The following is a 19,354-nucleotide window of genomic DNA, read 5'->3' on the forward strand; positions in this document are numbered from 1 at the left end:
TGATTTATTTCTTTCCTCCAACCTATTCTCCTGATTTTGAAAAATGCTGAGCTTACTCAGTTTTCAAGATAAACAGGTCAAAAAAAAAATTAGATATAAGATAAAAATGATATATTTTTGTTTTTAATGTTTTTATAAAATAATAAGATGAGATAACAACTCAAAAAAATATATAAAGGGTTCAAAAACACGATGAGGCCCCCAAATTGTGAGCTACTAGCTTCTTTTGGGCTAGTAAAACACTAAAGAATAAGGTTTGCTTAACAAACTAGGTTTGTTAAGCGCGTGAGATCTTTGTTTAAGGTTCTAAACAAAGTGATTAATGAAGTAGTGTGATCAAATCAGCACTGACTTCAGTTAATTGACCTTTTAACAAAGGGTTTTGGATATCTCTCCGGGAATTAATGCAAGACAGGAGTCTTCTAGCAGGAATAAGAGTAGAAACTACAGTCTAGTTTCGTGCCCAAGCTAATAACACTCTACTCTAGAGTTTATTAAACGAGGGAAATATCACCTAGTGATATTTAAAGTTCTTTAAACTCTGAACACAGAGGAACTCCCGTGAATTTAGAGTTTCTCAAGTTATTGAATTCCCTTAATAACCACAGTGTACAACAAAAATGCACCGGAAGCCCGGTGAGCTCTCTGTCAAGCAAATGTCCGGAATTCATGCAGAATTTGTCCCCAAAAATTTGCGATAACTCAGTCTCCCTCCAGTAACGTTCAGGAAGGTCCAGGATCAGCCACAATTAACTGATTTGGTATCACTCCAGCCTGAGCTCAACATCCCTGAGTCGTTGAGATAAAGTGTTAAGATACAGTTTGGCGGGGAATTTGGAGGAAGTTTTACAAGACCTTCATATCCTTTAACCATTTCTCTTCCCGCCGAATCCGGCTGGCTCTGTTCAGCACTGGACCAAGTTGATGACATTTCTCCTCTTTGTATCTTCTGTTGCCTTTTATGATTAACAACCTACCCAGGAGATTCATTGCTCAATCAAGTTTCTAGTCTTCGTCAGCTCTGTTTTATGATCTGTGAATCAATGCTCATTAGAAGTATATCTTGGGCCAGAGTCCCCCTCGCGCGACCAAAATCATTCACATTCTGTTTGTAGTGCTTTTCATGGCAAACCGATGTGAAACTCCTGGAAGCTGATTCACAGTACAAATTCAACCATCCTGCTTATCCTGGTCGCACAATAGAGTAGTGTTGGTACCTGTTGTATGTATCATGTAAGTAAGTTAGATCCTTGTGGCCATCTCATCATATCCAGTACGCGCATTTTGGGTACGTGCACTGCTGTGTCTTAGTCCAGCAAATTGGTGTCACTCCACAAGGTTGTGTGAAAAGGGGGTATGTGCAGCCTGGCAGGTATGAACTAGACCCAGTGTCTGTCAAATTCATTCGCTCGGGTCAAGAATGATCCACAACTGTAACTTTAAGGTTGCAGGCTCTCGATTTAAGGACTCAGCAGGCCTCTAAACATCAGGCCTTTCTTTGAACCTTTGATGGGTTCAATGAACATAAATTTAAATTGACATGTGCAGCTTCTGTAATCAAACGGCCGCCCCTTCTCGTAGTCCAGAGACAAAGGTTTCACCAGCCTTGCTGGGCTCATTTGATCTGCTCAGGGCGGGCGCACTTTTACAGAAAACGCAAAAACTTCATACAATTGACGCACTTTCAACCTCACCGGGCGTCTGGCGCGTTTTTGGTGGACACTGTGAACTTGAGCAGTACTGCAAGGATCACCTCCTGAAAGAAGTCTTCAAAAGAACTTCTACAAATAACAAAAGCAATGATCAATTAGAGAAATATACAATGTCTAATGAAAGAGGACAAGGACTCTTATTTATCTGATTGATGATGTTTACTGATAATTTGATGATATGTAATGATGATCATGGACTTTCCTGGCGGGTGGGAGAGCTCTTTATATACTCACAACCCAGAAAATCCCTTACGCACAACTTGTGGTTGGATTACATACTCTTTTGCAGTATGTAATCATATTTTAATTATTTAATTATTACATTTATTACACACATGCGTAACTCTTGTGTTACTCATGTGATAAGCCTTGTGAAAAGGTTATATTACTTCGTGTAATCTCTCGTATTGATCTACATGTACTTACATATGTCATTACATATGTAACTATATGTAATTTCATATGTAATTGGCTCTTGAAACTGAGCCATGAGTTGTAGGTATTATTTTTATTATTTTATTATTATATTTCAGCCCTTTGGTACTAGCTATAGGGCTCGGGGCTGACAACAAGCTTGTCAACAAAAAACACGCTTTTGTGACCAGTGCAGATGCAAGGAAAGGTCTGTCTCATATTGCAGTACAAGTCCTCTTCTACAACCCCCTTTATCCAGTTGTAACACCAACTCAAAACTCGTCATCCAATGAGTTGACTCATTCTCTCCTGGATGCTACTGACATAGTATATGTTTTTGAGGGTTCTTCTTTCAAGGATGTCGGTCAAGGCTGCTATATTATTCCATCGGTCATGCGCGACATGCTTGGATCTGTTCATCTTGAAAGGTTGATTGACCGATACTATGATGAATTAGCTAAATTAAAAACCCAGCCCAGCAACGGTGAAATTTCCGATTAAATTAAAGAAACACTTTTTGTAGATACTATTTACAACTCACTCAATCACACATGAATGTTTAGGCCTATATTACTGAAATACATTGCTCAGAAAGCACATTTGGCACTTCTGCACGCTCCCACAGCCTTTTTTTTTTCTCCTCTTAATTTTTTTTTTTTTTGGATGTGGGTGACCGAAAAGGGGTTTTTTCCGGGTCAAAATGCCAAAAACCGGCGTATGTGGGTGTCCAGAAAGGGGACTTTTTAGGATTTTTCCCAAACCTGATAATGATATAGGGGACTGTCCTCGTCACCCACATCAACCGGTGCATTCCAGGGTCCTACACGTGATCAGTTCACTTAGTGACAGCCTCAAGGGAGACTAAAGAGCTGCAGGTGTGCTAGGGTGTGCTTACTGCATGGCTAGTTGAACTGATGAGGGCATGCTTCAGGTGTACAGCTGTTGAATTGTACAGTTGGTGAAGTAGACAGCGGTTGAATGGTTGCTGCTCAGTGCTGGTTGCTCAAAGCGGAAGGTGGCTGAAACTTTACAAAAGTTTATTCATCAAAGGTGTATGGGTTTTGGGATAATCTGATGTATAATCTTTGAGATTTTACAGCCAAATTCAAGGTTTTATCTGGTAAAAGACTTAGGTTTCAAGTTTTCATATTTTCTTTTTTCAAAAGATTGCAACAAGCAAATCCGGAATGGCTGTAAGTGAATAAGTGATAACATGTGACATAAGCGAGCGTCCCAAGATCAAATCAGATTATACTTGAACTATCAAACTCTGACAGGTATCAATGAGAGCAATACATAGAGGTCTGCTAAACTCGGGGGGTCAGATTGTGAAGATGGATTGAGCAGAAACACAAGCCCTACAAGACTGTTAATGTGGGCAAGAAAATAGGTGTATAGCGGGATATGGATTATTTACGTAATGGCAACAGTTACATGCGTCTATGGCTGAAAAGACACTGATACCATCCAGTTTCCTGGTGACTGGCACCACTCTGCACATGTAGATAAATGAATGTGGAATACCAAGAGTTTCCGTGGAGTGGTGTACTTATATAATAGTGGAAGAATCACCATTCAATTTGAGACAAATAACCCTGACAAGCCTGTCAATTTGAAAGTAGGTTCAGCTGATTCTACAGTTGCAGCTTCTGCTATACAAGATATATCCTTGAAAAGTTTGTCTTTTGTGCCTAGGTAACAGGTTTGATGTAACAAGGGAGCAGACTCTCACATTCTCAATGAATTTGCTTAGCAAGATTTCACTGTTTGTAACAATGATTTTACTCAAGTAACAACCAAAGAAAAGAGGAAAATAATCATGTACAAGTGGAAACTCAAGCATGAAAAGGAATATACCAATGAGATGAAAATCAAAACAGGTTTCCACAAGATTTCATATCAAATTTTTAAAATGAATGACTTTGAGATTATTCCTAATATTCATCTGGATTTGAAGATCTCAAAGGTCATTTCCACTTGAATCATATACTACTAATTGAATATCCTCAAGAAACCCTCAAAAAATTATGGAAGGCTTATTGGATGCTTCTAGACTCATTTGTGTATAGAATTTTTTGAGTTTGTCCTTCAATGATGTTTTGTTACTGTGAGGTGATACCACAGTATTTTCATTCAAGGACTCGAGACGCCATATCTCATATAAGTCCAAGAGGTCTTCCAAATCAACATGTTTTACTTGTTTCAATCTTAAAATTTTATTGAGAAGCTGATGGCTTACAAGGTAAGCCTTCTCTGGATGGGTGGATACAGACTCTTGAGTTGGATTCATTTTCACATAATGGTCCTTCCATTGGGTAATATGGTTTTTCAAGAATCTCCATGCATTCATTATCAATATGTCTTGTTGTGAAGCTTTGATTGGGAATGAATCCTGTTCAATCATCCTAAGAATCCCAAAGAAACTTGGAACAAGATTCAGGTAAAGGCGCTTGACATAATGTATGGTTTCTGTTACATCTCTTGGATACTCATGATTTTGTCCAAGGATATACAATTGCTCTTGAAGACTATGACTTAGGTTGTCAAACCATTCTGCCACTGGTTCATGATGTTCCAAAATTTTCAGTTGTAATCTACCTGAGTGAAGGGCAATTAAACATATTTTTCTGTCTGAAGCTTTTTGGTGCGGAGCAAACCTTGAAATCCGGAAATATTGCATGTCATGTTGCTTCAGAAGCTCTTGTTGTGACACATCTTCACAGCTTAGTGATGGTCTGAGGAATCTTGCTTCTTCTTTAGAAACCTCTATAAGTCCTTTTTTCATCAATGAGTATTTCAGGTGTTGAACAAAGTCTGTTTCAGTGGGCAGGAATGGATTTCCAGGGTACTTGGATTCCCTTGACCACTTCTCCCATATCTCCCACATGTGTTTTATTGGAATGTGGTCCCAACTTACATGTGCAAGATAGTTCATGAGTACCTCAGGTTGAGTTCCATCTAAATTGTCAACTTTTCTAAGTGAATAGGTATAGAATTTCTTACAATATGAATTGACCCACTCTCCAAAAAGACTTTGAATGAACTTGAAACCTTGATACATAAGTGTTTCATCCAATGACCTTTCTTTTTGGTTTTGATCTCCTGTTATGAACTGGTTCTATTTCACTTGAGTGACATATTCACATTACATGTCACAAGCTCGAGAACCATCTTATAGTTGTAGATACATTGCCTGTACAGATTTTCCCTCATCCGACAATCCACATAGGAAGACTGGTAATAGATACAAATCCTCACCAGAACTCCCTTGACCCTCGTCGCCGAAAACCCCCAAGTCTGTCCATAACATATTGTCGGATCTATAGACGAGACTCAAGGACTATAGATAGATCACCAAGAAGAAACAAGTAGAATTGACTTAAATCGAAAGAAAACCGAACCTCAAGATTCAGAATACTAGCGAATCTCGACCTCATTAGAAAACCTTATATAGATCTCAGAAATTCAAAGTTGAAAAGACCCAAGAAACTATTCGAAATCGAAAACCTTATTAACTAATCTGCATACACTGAAACCGAATCCACCAGAACCTTATCTTACTTACTAAAAACTCTGTCGATCCCGACTGTGATCCCTGGACTAGCAAACGCAACCACGTCTCCATCTTACCGTGCTCCTTTAGAGGAGGAGGACTCTGATAGTGAAACTCCGATCCCTTTTCTCGACGCCGATTCTAGCCTTACCGGTAGCGAGATCGATATGTCTGACACCAACATGACCTCTCTCGAAGACATACAACGCAAGCTTGCGGAGCTTTCCACCTCATTGGCTGAAGAACGCCTGATGCGAGGACAAGCTGAAGCCAGATACCAGCAGTCCGAAGCTCGTTTAGCGGCGTTGGAATCCCGAGGCCCATCTGCACCTGCTGCAGCCACTCAACCACCCACTGCGCCACAGCCACCACCAGCTGAACCGGTCCTGAAGGGCCCCAAAGTCTCGACGCCCGATAAATTCAACGGCGCTCGAGGCGAACCCGCAGAGATCTTTGCGAGTCAAGTCCAGCTCTATATGCTGGCACACCCCTACCTCTTCCCCGACGACCGAAGTAAGGTGGTTTTCTCGCTGTCTTACCTCACGGGAGCAGCCAGCAGTTGGGCGCAACCCTTGACAAAGGAGTTATTCGACCCCGCTACCGCCCACCTCGTAACCTTTGAACGCTTCGTTACAAATTTTAAAGCTATGTATTTCGATACTGAGAAGAAATCGAAGGCGGAACGCGCGCTGCGAAACTTATCGCAGAAGACCACCGTGGCCGCGTATACCCATGAATTTAACATTCACGCAACTTCTACTGGCTGGGAAACTCCGACGCTCATTAGTCAATACGAGCAAGGTTTGAAAAAGGAGATTAGAGTGGCAATGGTTATGACGCAAGAGGATTTCACGTCAATTGAACAAATCACTAATTTAGCTATCAAGATAGACAGTAAATTACACGGCGCGACCAACCCAACCTTCCATACGCCAAGCACGAGTGCAGGAATCTCAGACCCCAATGCCATGGACTTATCAGCCGCCTACGTTAGATTGTCCGAAGAGGAACGAGCACGACGTATGCGAGCGGGTTTATGCTTCCGCTGCAATGGCCAGGGTCACATCTCCAGCGCATGTCCCGATCGTAGAGCTAGTAGGAAAGGGAAGGGTCGAGGTGGTTATCAATCAAAAATAGCTGGATTGGAAATTAAAGTCGCAGAGTTGAGTAATCAGAGGGTGAATCATACCAGTAGTTTAGAAGGAGTAGGACGAGCTGAAACTTCAAAAAATGGAGAAGCTCAGGATTGAAGGTTGTGCCCATCCTGAGCCACCTGGAGAATTTGTCATCAATTAATGTGGGATCTAGTAGAATGAACTTGTGCAATACAAACGACCCGCGCATTTTTTTACACACCACATTATCCATATCCCAAATTCCCCGAGCCACACCGTCCCAAACATTTCCCGCTACGTTCCTCATTGATTCAGGTGCTACGCACGATGTGCTCAGTGAATCATTTGCCTACCACGCTGGCTTGATAGCCGGTGCTGATCGACATGACCAATTGATCACTGGATTCGACGGCTCTGAGAGCCGATCTTCCTTCAAGACCCACCTTTTTATCAAATCCGACCCATTACCGACCCCATTCATCATTACAAGACTCAAAGACTCGTACGACGGCATACTTGGCATGCCATGGATCAAGAAAAACTTTCACCTGATTGACTGGAGTAAAAGTATGGTACACCCAGCCGAGACTCACGTTGCAACCACTTCATTGGTTTCGTATTGGCCGAAAACACCCTTATCTGGCCACTCGTTGGACCCCATGAGGGACGCTAGGCACAATTACGAGGGGATGTGTGTCAATTCTGACACGTTAGCATCCCCGCAATGTGAGTTCGAGAGTCCAGTTAATCCTAATCACCTTGAAACAGATGACAACCCTCTATCTCCCGATAGTTCCCCCCTTATCACGATTACACCCACCACGAACAACGAAAACCACGAACACATCACGACACAAGACCCGGATACGAGCATTGCGGCCGTAGTGAATACGGCCTCGTCCGTCCCGCCACAGAACCCCGACGATCCCAAGGAGGAGCCTCAGGGGCACGCAAGGAACAGTGACGAGGGGGCTAATGTCTTTTTAGATATATCAACGCCCCCGCAATGTGAGTTTATTACTGATTCCAACCCATGTTCAACCCGAACAGCTGGCAAGCCTGTTTCTCCCTTGAATAACACATCAATCCAGGTCACAGCAGCCAAGACGTCCTGGTCAACCTCAGCACGACTCGCCGCCGACAAAAAGAAACTCGAACCCGTCAAAGCTCTAGAGGAAATTGTCCCGTCTAGGTATCATAGGCACTTACACATGTTTAGGAAGTCCAATGCCCAACGCCTACCCCCGAGACGCCGCTACGACTTTCGTGTCGAACTGATACCAGGAGCTCAACCGCAGGCTAGCAGGATAATTCCATTATCACCAGCCGAGGACGCTGCTTTGGAGGAATTGGTGAATTCAGGCTTAGCCAACGGGACTATCCGTCGAACCACTTCGCCATGGGCTGCCCCTGTGTTATTCACAGGGAAGAAGGACGGCAATCTGCGCCCTTGTTTTGATTACCGTAAGCTCAACACCCTAACCGTCAAGAACAAATACCCACTACCGTTGACTATGGACTTAGTCGACAGTTTGCTGGATGCCGAAGACTTTACCAAGCTTGATATGCGCAATGCGTACGGTAATCTTCGAGTAGCAGAGGGTGATGAGGATAAACTGGCCTTTATATGCAAACAAGGCCAGTTTGCACCTCTGACTATGCCTTTTGGGCCAACAGGCGCCCCTGGTTATTTCCAATACTTTATTCAAGATATCTTATTGGGACGTATAGGTAAAGACACCGCGGCCTTCTTGGATGACATTATGATTTATACAAAGCCTAAAGTAGATCACGAAGGCGCTGTTGATGGCGTACTTGACGTCCTATCCAAGCATACACTCTGGCTGAAACCCGAAAAATGCGAGTTCTCGAAGAAGGAAATTGAATACCTTGGCCTTATTATCTCTAAGAATAAAATCAGAATGGACCCGACGAAAGTGAAAGCCGTCAAAGAATGGCCAGCACCCCAATCAGTATCTGAACTCCAACGCTTCATTGGATTCGCCAATTTTTACCGACGTTTCATCGACCAATTTTCAAGAACCACAAGACCACTTCATAATCTGACCAAGCTCAACGCGCACTATGTCTGGGATGAAAAATGCGAAAAAGCCTTTGAGAGCCTGAAGACCTCCTTCACCACCGCACCCGTACTGAAGATAGCCGATCCATACAAGCCGTTTACTCTGGAATGTGACTGCTCCGATTTTGCATTAGGAGCAGTGCTATCACAACGCAGCGAGGACGATGGAGAACTCCACCCAGTAGCTTACCTGTCCAGATCACTAGTCCAAGCTGAAAGGAACTACGAGATCTTTGATAAGGAACTACTGGCGATTGTCGCGTCTTTCAAAGAGTGGCGCCACTACCTGGAGGGAAACCCCAACCGCCTAGATGTGATAGTCTACACGGACCATCGTAACCTGGAGTCTTTCATGACAACCAAGCAGCTTACCCGCAGACAGGCTCGATGGGCGGAGACACTGGGCTGTTTCGATTTCGTGATTAAATTCCGACCCGGCAGTAAAGCTACCAAACCAGATGCCTTATCTAGAAGACCGGACCTGGCGCCTACTAACGAGGAAAAATTGACCTTTGGCCAGTTGTTAAGACCCGAAAACATCGGCCCAGACACGTTCCCGGTCGAGCTTGCTAGCGTAGAGGGGTTCTTCGAAGATGAAGTGGTTGCACTCGACAATTCTGAGCACTGGTTTGAGGTGGATGTATTGGGCATCGCTGAAACTGACACTAAGGCACCGGACATTCCTACGGATGATCAAATTATACAACGAATCAGAGACGCAAGCAAAGAGTGTGACAGGATAGGGGAACTGATGAACGCAACCTTGAACCCGATATCAGCCAAGACGAAAGCAGCTTTGAAGCATTACAAAGTACAAGATGGTATCCTCTACAACCAAGGTAGAATAGAGGTACCTGACGTCGACGACATCAAATACTCAATACTAAGAAGCAGACACGACTCATTGCTTGCGGGCCACCCAGGTCGAGCAAAGACTCTCGGATTGGTCAGGAGAAGCTTCATCTGGCCATCTCAGAAAGCGTACGTCAACAGGTACGTGGACGGTTGTGACTCTTGTCTAAGGGTTAAATCAACCACACAGAAACCCTTTGGGACTCTGGAGCCATTACCGATACCGGCTGGCCTGTGGACGGATATCTCATATGACCTTATCACCGGCCTCCCTGCATCAAACGGCTACGACAGCATATTAACCGTGGTGGATAGATTAACGAAAATGAGTCATTTCATTGCTTGTACTGAATCAATGTCGGCTGAAGACCTAGCAGATCTCATGATGAAGAACGTATGGAAGCTTCATGGAACTCCCAAGACGATAATCTCAGATAGGGGTAGTATTTTCATTTCACAGATCACGGAAGAAATTGACAAACGCCTAGGTATACGCCTTCACCCGTCAACCGCTTTCCACCCACGTACAGACGGTCAAAGCGAGATCGTCAATAAAGTAATCGAACAATATTTACGACATTTCGTTAAATATCGACAAGACGATTGGGAAAGTCTACTGCCCACAGCTGAGTTCTCGTATAACAACAAAGACCATGAATCCACGGGCATTTCACCGTTTAAAGCTAACTATGGATTTAACCCATCATTCAACAAAGTACCATCAGCTGAACAGTGTGTGCCAGCAGTAGAGAAGAGGATGCAAACACTCGCCGAAGTGCAATCTGAATTAAATCAATGTTTAGAATTAACTCAAGAGAAGATGAAAGAACAATTTGACAAAAGAGTACAACAAACACCAAGATGGGAAGTAGGAGACCAAGTCTGGTTGAACGGACGAAACATTTCGACAACTAGGCCAAGCCCAAAATTAGAAAATAGATGGCTAGGTCCTTTCTTCATTATCCAAAAGATATCAAATTCTACTTATAAATTGAATCTCCCTCTTTCCATGAAAAGCGTCCATCCTGTATTTCATGTCTCTGTACTCAGGAAACATAACCCGGATACAATACATCAACGAAAACAACCCCCAGTCGAACCAATCATAATACAGGATGAAGAAGAATGGGAAGTCAACGAGATACTAGATTGTAGAAGAAGGTACAACAAGAAGGAATACTTTGTGAGTTGGAAAGGATTTGGCAAGGAAAACAATTCATGGGAACCCGAAATCAACCTCAAGAATAGTCAAGATTTAGTTAATGAGTTTAATTTAAAATATCCCGACGCAACAAATAAGTACAAAAGGAGAAGGCGGAAGAAGTGAGAGGGCTATGCTTTTTCCCACTGGGTTTTTTAACGCAGCCCGTGGAAAGAATGCAGAGCTTGCAAGAGGAAGCTTGGGCATTAAAGGGGGGATAATGTTATGAACTGGTTCTATTTCACTTGAGTGACATATTCACATTACATGTCACAAGCTCGAGAACCATCTTATAGTTGTAGATACATTGCCTGTACAGATTTTCCCTCATCCGACAATCCACATAGGAAGACTGGTAATAGATACAAATCCTCACCAGAACTCCCTTGACCCTCGTCGCCGAAAACCCCCAAGTCTGTCCATAACATCTCCATGGAAGACATACAATAACCCAAGGAAGCAGGTGGCTACCCCAGTCTCAGCCACACTGATTGCTCCACTAAACCTTGTGTCTTTCACTTGCAAAGTCTGTGATGACCCTTGAATTTCTCTTGAATGAATAGATGCATCAGTTCTTAATCTAGCAAACCAGTCACTGATCCCAATGTTGTGTTTGTCCAATAATGCCTTCTGTTGCAGTCCAATAGCTTGAACTTTCCTCACAAGGCCTCGGGATATTTCTTCTGAAAGTGGTTCTCTTAATGTCTTGATCAAGTATCTTTGGTATTCAAAGTCATCTCCATATCTAGGCTCCAACATTCTATTTTTGTCAAAAGTCATATGTAATGACTGGGTTGCTGGCTCCATTAAATCCCTCCCTTCCAAACTCTTCCCTGTGATGGTGCCTTTGTCCTTAGAATTAGTCCTAGATACCAGACTAAGTTTCTCAGGTCTTGAGAGACTGGAAGCTTGATTAAGCCTTATTGGTTTGAAGGAAGGATCTTGTGAATCAGGTTTACTCCATTGCACACTTGGCCCATTGTGATCCAAAGCATTGAACTTCCTGTGTGTATATCCTTCACTTATTCCTGGTTGTACTTCTCTGTGATCTACATTGCTGTGATGCAAAGAGATTTTTGAAGAATCTGTCAAAGTTGATCTTGAGATTCTATTTGGATTTGCTTCACTCCACCTTCTCCTATTTGCTCTGACAGGTGCTTTTGCATCAGATATCTGATGTTGTTCATTCCTTGTATCTGAAAGCACATAATTTCTCCCATCAGCTTGTTAAACTTTGGAAATAGATTCAGGACATTGTGAAACTCTAGAAATATACACATCTAATTACCTAAAGCAGGAGGTTGATGTCCAAGCGTGAGCCATGATCTTATGGCATAATTACGTGCCATCTTATTTAGGATATCTTGAGTTGATTGCAATCTACCTGGGCTATGCGCCCAATCATCTGGATGAACTGACATCCCCCGTCCGAGGGTAAGCCATGGTGCTCCTGAGGAGTCTTGATGCGCTATCTCCATGGGATTGGTACGTTGTTGCATTTCCGGACTGTTCATCAACTGACTAGGATCAGGTTGTGTGCTGATCTTCTCCAGCCTGGCAGAATGGATCACGTTGTCCAGACTGAAATTCTTTGTATGAGAGCAAACTCTCTTTCTTGCAGCGTTTGAGTCGACATTTTTTCTCCTTCTTCCGGGCGTAAGAGTTAGCTCCAAATCGAGGTTGTCAGTCGAAGTCAAATGGTGAGGTGTGCGTGTCGTAGCTTTAGGTAAGGATGATTCATCCGTTCCACATTTCGCTATGACGGATTTCGTGTCATACAATTCTCTGGATGGAATTCCTTGCAAGTATGTATCGATGATTGGATGCTTCTCTCCGCTACCTGGAATCGCAAGCCTCAATGTTAAACCGGCCTCTTTCAAGTCCGCCTGATGACTCGTTTCCATTGGAAGTGGTGCAAAAATAAATGGAAGAGCTCCAAAATATGCCAAAATGATCAGCATCTTTTTTGAAGGCATTTTCAAATGAGTCGAATTCTTTGATGAGAGCATCAAAATCAACACGGGTCACAAATAATATAGGCAAGTGATCTCGATTTTTGTTCGCACGTTCAAGTATCATATGAAGCTGCAACGGCATGTATCAGTAACTTTGAAGGCCGAGAAAGAGGGAACAGACATTCAAACAAGTCAAAGGCCAAGTGATACAGGGTCAGCTGAAATCCAGGCACAGTCAATTTGACAAAGCTTGCCGAAGTTGGCCCGCAAAACTTGAGCAAGTCGTCAGTGAATTCTATCTTCAAGCTCGAGGAAAGCTGCGTACATCACTGTCCTTCATGCAGCATGACCGTTTCAAGGGTGTTTGTCAGATCCTCTTTAGATTGAGACACCTCATATAGATGTACGAAACGTTTCACATACATATGCGCGTCCATGATGATGATGGATAATCTGTAGATGATCAGAAAAGTGAGCTTCTCGAGCCGGAAAGAGGGTCCTATCGTGGTAGTAGATTTTTTGACTACACAGGAATTGTACTACATAGTTCCCTTTGGAAACTAACGACCCCACCTGCTGATACCATCAACCTTTACTCTGATCACTCGCACGAGGAAAAGCTAGCACGTCAAAACCACGACGATTTCACTAGCTTCATAAGATATTTGGGTCTTTACCTATGCCATAGATTGCTTTCCTAGTCACTTGACAGTAGAAGTATCGATGATCAACTGAGATACGGACCAAAGCTCCGAAATGAAACCCACACCATGTATCCATCTCAAAAAAAGTAAAACTACAAGCTCTTGTTCTTTAAGATTTCAAAACAAAAAGATCTACGAAGATATTATAGATATAGAAAAAAAGAACAGAAATCTCAAGATTGAAGAGCAAGTAAACCTTTTTGTCTTTCTTTCTTTGGTTTTTCTGTACTTTCTCCTTCTCTTTTTCGCTTTCGATGTGCATTTCGATTGTCTTCTTTCTTTGCTCTGGCTTCCAACATCTCTGTTCGTAATTTTTGTGCATGATAAATAGGTTTTGGAAGGTATCTTTGTCTATAGCAATGATGAAAAATCGTGTCAGTAACTGAGTTTGATACAATATCGATTTGGGAGAGATGATTCATGTACCTTTCTAATTTTCCTACTCCTTCAACTGCGTTCCACTTCTGTCGAAGTTCGTCTCTATATTCTTTACTTGCCATCTCTCGTCCACTCTTCACACCAAGACCCTCAGCTGCAGTCGATTTCCATATTCGAATAGATCCATCATCACTACCAGTAAGGGAAAATTTACCATCGAGAGTGAAAATGGACGAAAAGACACGTTGCATTCGTTTGGTATGATAAACGTCGATTGATCTTCCTTTGCGATGGAAAGTCGTATCAGAAGTTGACCAAATGCGCAATGTACGATCATAAGAGCCTGAGATAAATCCTTGGCCGGTAGGTGACCAGTCACAGGACATCACGCTACGCAAAAGAAGATTTATAGAATGAGACACGGATTTTGGTAAGACTTGTTCAAGTGAACCAACTCACGGTCCTACATGGTCTTTGAAAACTTGAGTAGCAGATTTCATATACCGGATGTCGAATGTGTAAAGCTGATGGTCTTCCCCAGCTGCAAGTAACACGGAAGGCTGTTGAGGATTGAATCGCAAACAATTCATTCGCATCTGCATGATCAATCGGCCAAGCGCCTTGTTGGAGCGCATGTCATAGAGGCATATGGATCGGTCTGATGATGATCCTGCAGAAGCTAAGACATTGTGCTCTGAGGGTGAGAATGTGACACAGCTGATCCGATGTAGTGGAAAGAGTCAGCAATCCGCCTGAGTCATCATCAGCTGACCAGAAAGCCAGGGAACTCACGCAATTTGTTCTCCTGAATAGTTATCAGCTGATTTGGACTGATTGGCACCGGAACGAGCGGAATTCCAAGAAAGGTCGGATATGGGAGAAGACCTGAAGATTGAAAGTGAGGTTAGCAGAGTAACATGTTATTATGAATCTACACAGGTTTGCCGGGCTATCTTCTACAGATGATAAGGAAAAAACTTACTTGGTCACATCCCAAATATGTAGCTTGTCACTGGCCGTCACAAAGACTGGCTCAGTATGATGATGATCAATATCGTTAAACCCATGTTTTCCTTGATAGGTATTCACCAGCCGGTCAGCACCTGGGTCATTCCTTGGACCTAAATCCCACATCTTCACAACCTTATCAATCCCACATGTCAAGACCTTCCTACTACCTAGTCTACTAGTCCTTGACTCAGCCTCTTCTTCCTCTTCCAATTCTCTTCGACGAACAAGTTCATCTTCATCGATACCTTCATCTTCATCCAAAAGACCAGCCGGGTCCAATTTATATCTCGAAGAAGAAGCGATAAGTTGGTCGGGCTTATCGGTATAAGTTCGTGATCGACCCTCGCCTTGGAATTTAGCAGGTAGGAATGTCACACCAGTCACCCTTCCACGATGTGCTTCAGTAAGACTAATTGTACAAGCTCTTGTTCCGAGATCCCAAACTCTAACTTCACCATCAGCAGCTCCTGAAACAACTTGAGTTAACTTGAGTGGATCTTTTCCCATAACGTAAATCCCATCTCGATGTCCATCTAATTGACCGATAAATGGTTTGGCAAACATCCTATTCAATTTCGAAGCTGTCACAGCTCGTGTGTATTCTCTTGAACGTGCATGAGGGTGAAGAGAAGGATCGAGGTTTTTATGAATTGGAGCCGGAGCGCCATGAGACTGGGGTTGATGATTATCGAGCGAGCGTGCAAGTACCTTGATTTTCTGAAATTTCAAACCAATTCAAAAACACAAAATGTGAGTCTGCCTGGCAACATGATTTGGAAGGATGAAATGAAAAAGACTGACCATGATGAATGTTTTATGTGGTGGTTTGGGAGGTTGAAGGCTTCTGGCGAGGCTTCAGCAAAAAAAATCTTGCAAGCGCTTTCAGTACACATTACACATTGTAGCATGGCACAGTCACTGCGCATCACGTGGCCTCTGCCTGAACAATCCTTTTTTCAAAACCACATTTTCAAAGATACAGTTTCGGCTTCGAAGGGAACTCAGATAAGAACAAAGCTGACAGGCTTCCTGACCCCTGCACAAGATTCCGCTTCATCTTGATCGTCGTGTTTGCCTGAAGCTACACCTGAGCCGTGTCTACACCCGCACTACCCCTTGTAGGTTTTGACTTCTACGGCGGTAATGATAAAACGCAACAAAATTGGAGATGCTGCTCCTGCAACTGGACCACGAGAACGTGAACTGAACTTTATACGCACTTCTCTCGTGTTTTCTTACAACATTTTGCTAATCTTTCCATTCTCGTTCTTTACCCTATCTAGCTCAATAAACATTCTTTTGAATCTCATTTGCGCTGCTTATATGGGCTTGGGCGGTGAGTGAAGTTTGACATAGAGAGGCAGACAGTAAAGGAGAACAATTGTTTGATCTTCAAACCTGAGGGAGACATTCAGGGATTTTTGATGGCCTGTATTAGTAAGATAGGCGGAAGTGATGCTAGTAGCATGAAGTGTCTTCGACAAGCCTAGCCTATGGCACATCCCAGAGCTATGCGGCGGCTTGGCGCCAAAGACCTATGTAGTCTTGAAATAAGCCAGAACATCTTTGACTTCCATCATCCCTCATCATTGCAAGACGAATACCCCAAAGCAATGTACAAAATCAAGTTTCTTGGATAGATGTGAAAACACCCCTCCAAAGAAGCCAAAGAACTTGAAATCCACATGCAAAAGAAAACCCACATTTATCCTCAGGAGAAGTATATCTTGTATGTATACTCATAAAGATATTTGAAATACGTTTTTTCCCTCAAAAAGTTAGAAATCATTCTTATCAACTCAACACACTGAAAAGAAAAAGAAAAAAAAGATCAACAATCATCATGAAAAAAAAAGAAAACAAAAGAAGTTTGTAGAAGTAGACTTCTAGGATTGATACATCAAAACAAAGAAGAAGAAGGAAAAAGGAAAAAAAGAAAAAGAAAAAAAGTAGAAAGTGGATTTGAAACATCAATTATACCTAGGTCAAACTCAACAAAAAGAAAATATAAAAATTCAACAATTGAATCCTTTCGCCCGATTTTCAAAAACAAACAAACACAGAACAAATCCAATCATCATCTTAATTCCCAAATAAAAGTGATTACGTCTTAACTTTAACAACAACCACTAGATTGTGGTTGTTGAACGTTCTGACTAGATCCTACTTTCAATGTAGCTTTGTTAGATGTAGCATTGACAGGTGCAGACCCAGTTCTAGATTATGGTTGTTAGTTTACAGAGAGGTTTCGAAAAGTTGGATCAGTTTGGAATATAAGACGATGATTAGTGTAGATGAAAAACTTACCGATCTTTGATTTGTTTGGCCATCGTCAAGAATGCTTGTTCAACATTAGTTGAATTCTTAGCAGAAGTTTCAAGGAAAGGCTATCAAGAAATTAAAGAATAAATCAGTTAAAACCAAAAAGATAAGAAAGTCGTTCTTCTTTACCAATTAAGAACTTTTTCAATGGTCACTTACAATTGATAATTGATCTGCAAAATCCTTTGCAACTGTATATTCAACGACTTTCTTTTGAGTTAAATCACTCTTGTTTCCTACTAATAATTTGTTAACACCTTCACAAGCATATCGATCGATTTCTTGTAACCATTGTTTTACATTCGTAAAGGTATCTTGATCAGTAACATCATAGACTACAATGATACCATGGGCACCTCGATAGTAAGATGAAGTGATCGTTCGGAATCGTTCTTGACCTGCAGTATCCCACTGGTTTGGTGAAGTTAGGATCGATATCAATCGTCTAGTAAATCAATCATAGACGGGTTCAAGGACAATCTGCTTACGATCTGTAGTTTGACAACCTTGCCTTCTAACTCGATTGTACGAATCTTGAAATCGACTCCTATTCAACGCAAATAGAAATCAAACCGATTAAATGAAATCAATCTAACACAGAAACAAAACCACCACTTACCGATAGTAGAGATGTAACTCTCAGTGTATGTATCATCTAAAATCACATCAAAGAAGGACTCAAGACTTTGAACCCGTATTTGAATATCAGGTTGAAAATAAATCTATCTTACCAGCGAATCTCAAGAGAAGACAGGATTTTCCTACTCCAGAGTCACCAATTAACAAAAGTTCTAAAAACAAGTTAGGAGCAACGTCAGCAAAGACGAACGCGAATCGATTGTAAAAGAGTTAGATCGATTCTAATCAAGACTTACTGAACTAAAACCCGATTAAAAGATTGATCGATAAGAGGTTCGGGGGTAAGGTGAAAGGGATGAATTGATGTTTTTTGGTCATTAGTGATTGGAAATTGAAAAAGGTTGAACAACGAGGGAATTGTATCATACCAAGAAATCGTCTTTAAAAATCAAATATAAGGTAAAATGAATGATAATTTGATAAGTTAAACCGAATCAATCGACGCTGGGATAGAAATCGTTTGACTTACACTCTGGGTTCATGATTGAGATAGTAAAGCTGATGATTAGTTTGAATTGAAAGCTATTATGATAAGAATTGAGATGTAATCAGTTGGTTGGTTTTAGTTTGATTGATAGACTGAAGATTGATGATCAGATGACTTTCAAATCCAATTAGGGTCAACAATTAAAACTAAAACACCATTAAGTCTATACCTAACACATAACAATATCACCAAACATTTTGAGTAAGCTGGTACATATGGTTCATCAATCATGATGTCGCAATTTCTCTGCCAATTTTCGAGAGTTTGCCAATAACATCTCTTGATCAGGAAATCAACCCAAACACAAACCGAATAGATATCTATTTTACTCAGCTCTACACGATACTTACACAGGGGCACACTTCAAGGTCTGACTTAGAACTTGTAAGATATCATATCTTACCTGATGTTCAACAATGGCTTGGCCCCTATCTCAGGAAAAAGGGGGCAGTGCCTTGTGATTTCAGGAAGCAGTGTTTGCATGAAATTTCTGAAGAAGGACATTTTGAAGTATACACCTTCCTGAAAGTGACATGGTACACCACAGCTACAACACCAGTTACCTACCCAATCATGACTAGAACAACTCAACCTAGGAATGGTCCTGGAGATGTAAAACTGAAGCTTCAATTAACATTTCAGAGGACCCAGGAAATTATGGGATGAGAGGAATTGATCAACTCTCAAGGGATGAATCAGCTGAAGATAACCTGGTGCCAGTGGGAAGCATTGGAGGCAATGTGAAACCACAGCAAAAAAGCATCACTCGCCTTCCTTTACACATTGATACTATGTGCATCTTTGTCCCAAATTTGGTATGAATCAGTCATGAACAGTCAATCAATGGAAAACATATTCTCGCAACATAGCCATAGTCTCATTCATTCCACAAGTAGTGTCATCACACCGCATATAATTCCTCAGGATA

At 41.9% G+C, this 19,354-nt stretch overlaps 4 protein-coding genes across 4 annotated transcripts; all 4 read right to left on the reverse strand.

Moving 5' to 3' along the window:
* Positions 1-4,143: 4,143 nt before the first annotated feature.
* Positions 4,144-5,013, reverse strand: MELLADRAFT_69109 (uncharacterized protein; the record flags this gene model as incomplete). Its single annotated transcript, XM_007417929.1, has 1 exon — positions 4,144-5,013. One exon carries the CDS (start codon positions 5,011-5,013, stop codon positions 4,144-4,146), a length of 870 nt encoding a protein of 289 aa, XP_007417991.1.
* Positions 5,014-11,498: 6,485 nt separating this feature from the next.
* On the reverse strand, positions 11,499-12,906 carry MELLADRAFT_113305 (uncharacterized protein; the record flags this gene model as incomplete). The annotated part of the gene is made up of 3 exons (XM_007417966.1): positions 11,499-11,510; positions 11,594-12,126; positions 12,219-12,906. The coding sequence occupies 3 exons, from the start codon at positions 12,904-12,906 to the stop codon at positions 11,499-11,501; spliced, it is 1,233 nt and encodes a 410-aa protein (XP_007418028.1).
* Positions 12,907-13,762: 856 nt separating this feature from the next.
* Positions 13,763-15,794, reverse strand: MELLADRAFT_50904 (uncharacterized protein; the record flags this gene model as incomplete). Its single annotated transcript, XM_007417916.1, has 7 exons — positions 13,763-13,940; positions 14,016-14,357; positions 14,427-14,684; positions 14,799-14,852; positions 14,950-15,172; positions 15,320-15,695; positions 15,780-15,794. The coding sequence occupies 7 exons, from the start codon at positions 15,780-15,782 to the stop codon at positions 13,763-13,765; spliced, it is 1,434 nt and encodes a 477-aa protein (XP_007417978.1).
* Positions 15,795-16,727: 933 nt separating this feature from the next.
* On the reverse strand, positions 16,728-18,512 carry MELLADRAFT_73536 (uncharacterized protein; the record flags this gene model as incomplete). The annotated part of the gene is given in 9 exon segments (XM_007417937.1): positions 16,728-17,194; positions 17,286-17,365; positions 17,460-17,711; positions 17,789-17,847; positions 17,920-17,955; positions 18,032-18,091; positions 18,293-18,296; positions 18,308-18,318; positions 18,409-18,512. The coding sequence occupies 9 exon segments, from the start codon at positions 18,419-18,421 to the stop codon at positions 17,095-17,097; spliced, it is 615 nt and encodes a 204-aa protein (XP_007417999.1).
* Positions 18,513-19,354: the final 842 nt, after the last annotated feature.

This window comes from Melampsora larici-populina (assembly GCF_000204055.1).
Source record: "Melampsora larici-populina 98AG31 unplaced genomic scaffold MELLAscaffold_81, whole genome shotgun sequence".
Classification (NCBI taxonomy): domain Eukaryota; kingdom Fungi; phylum Basidiomycota; class Pucciniomycetes; order Pucciniales; family Melampsoraceae; genus Melampsora; species Melampsora laricis-populina.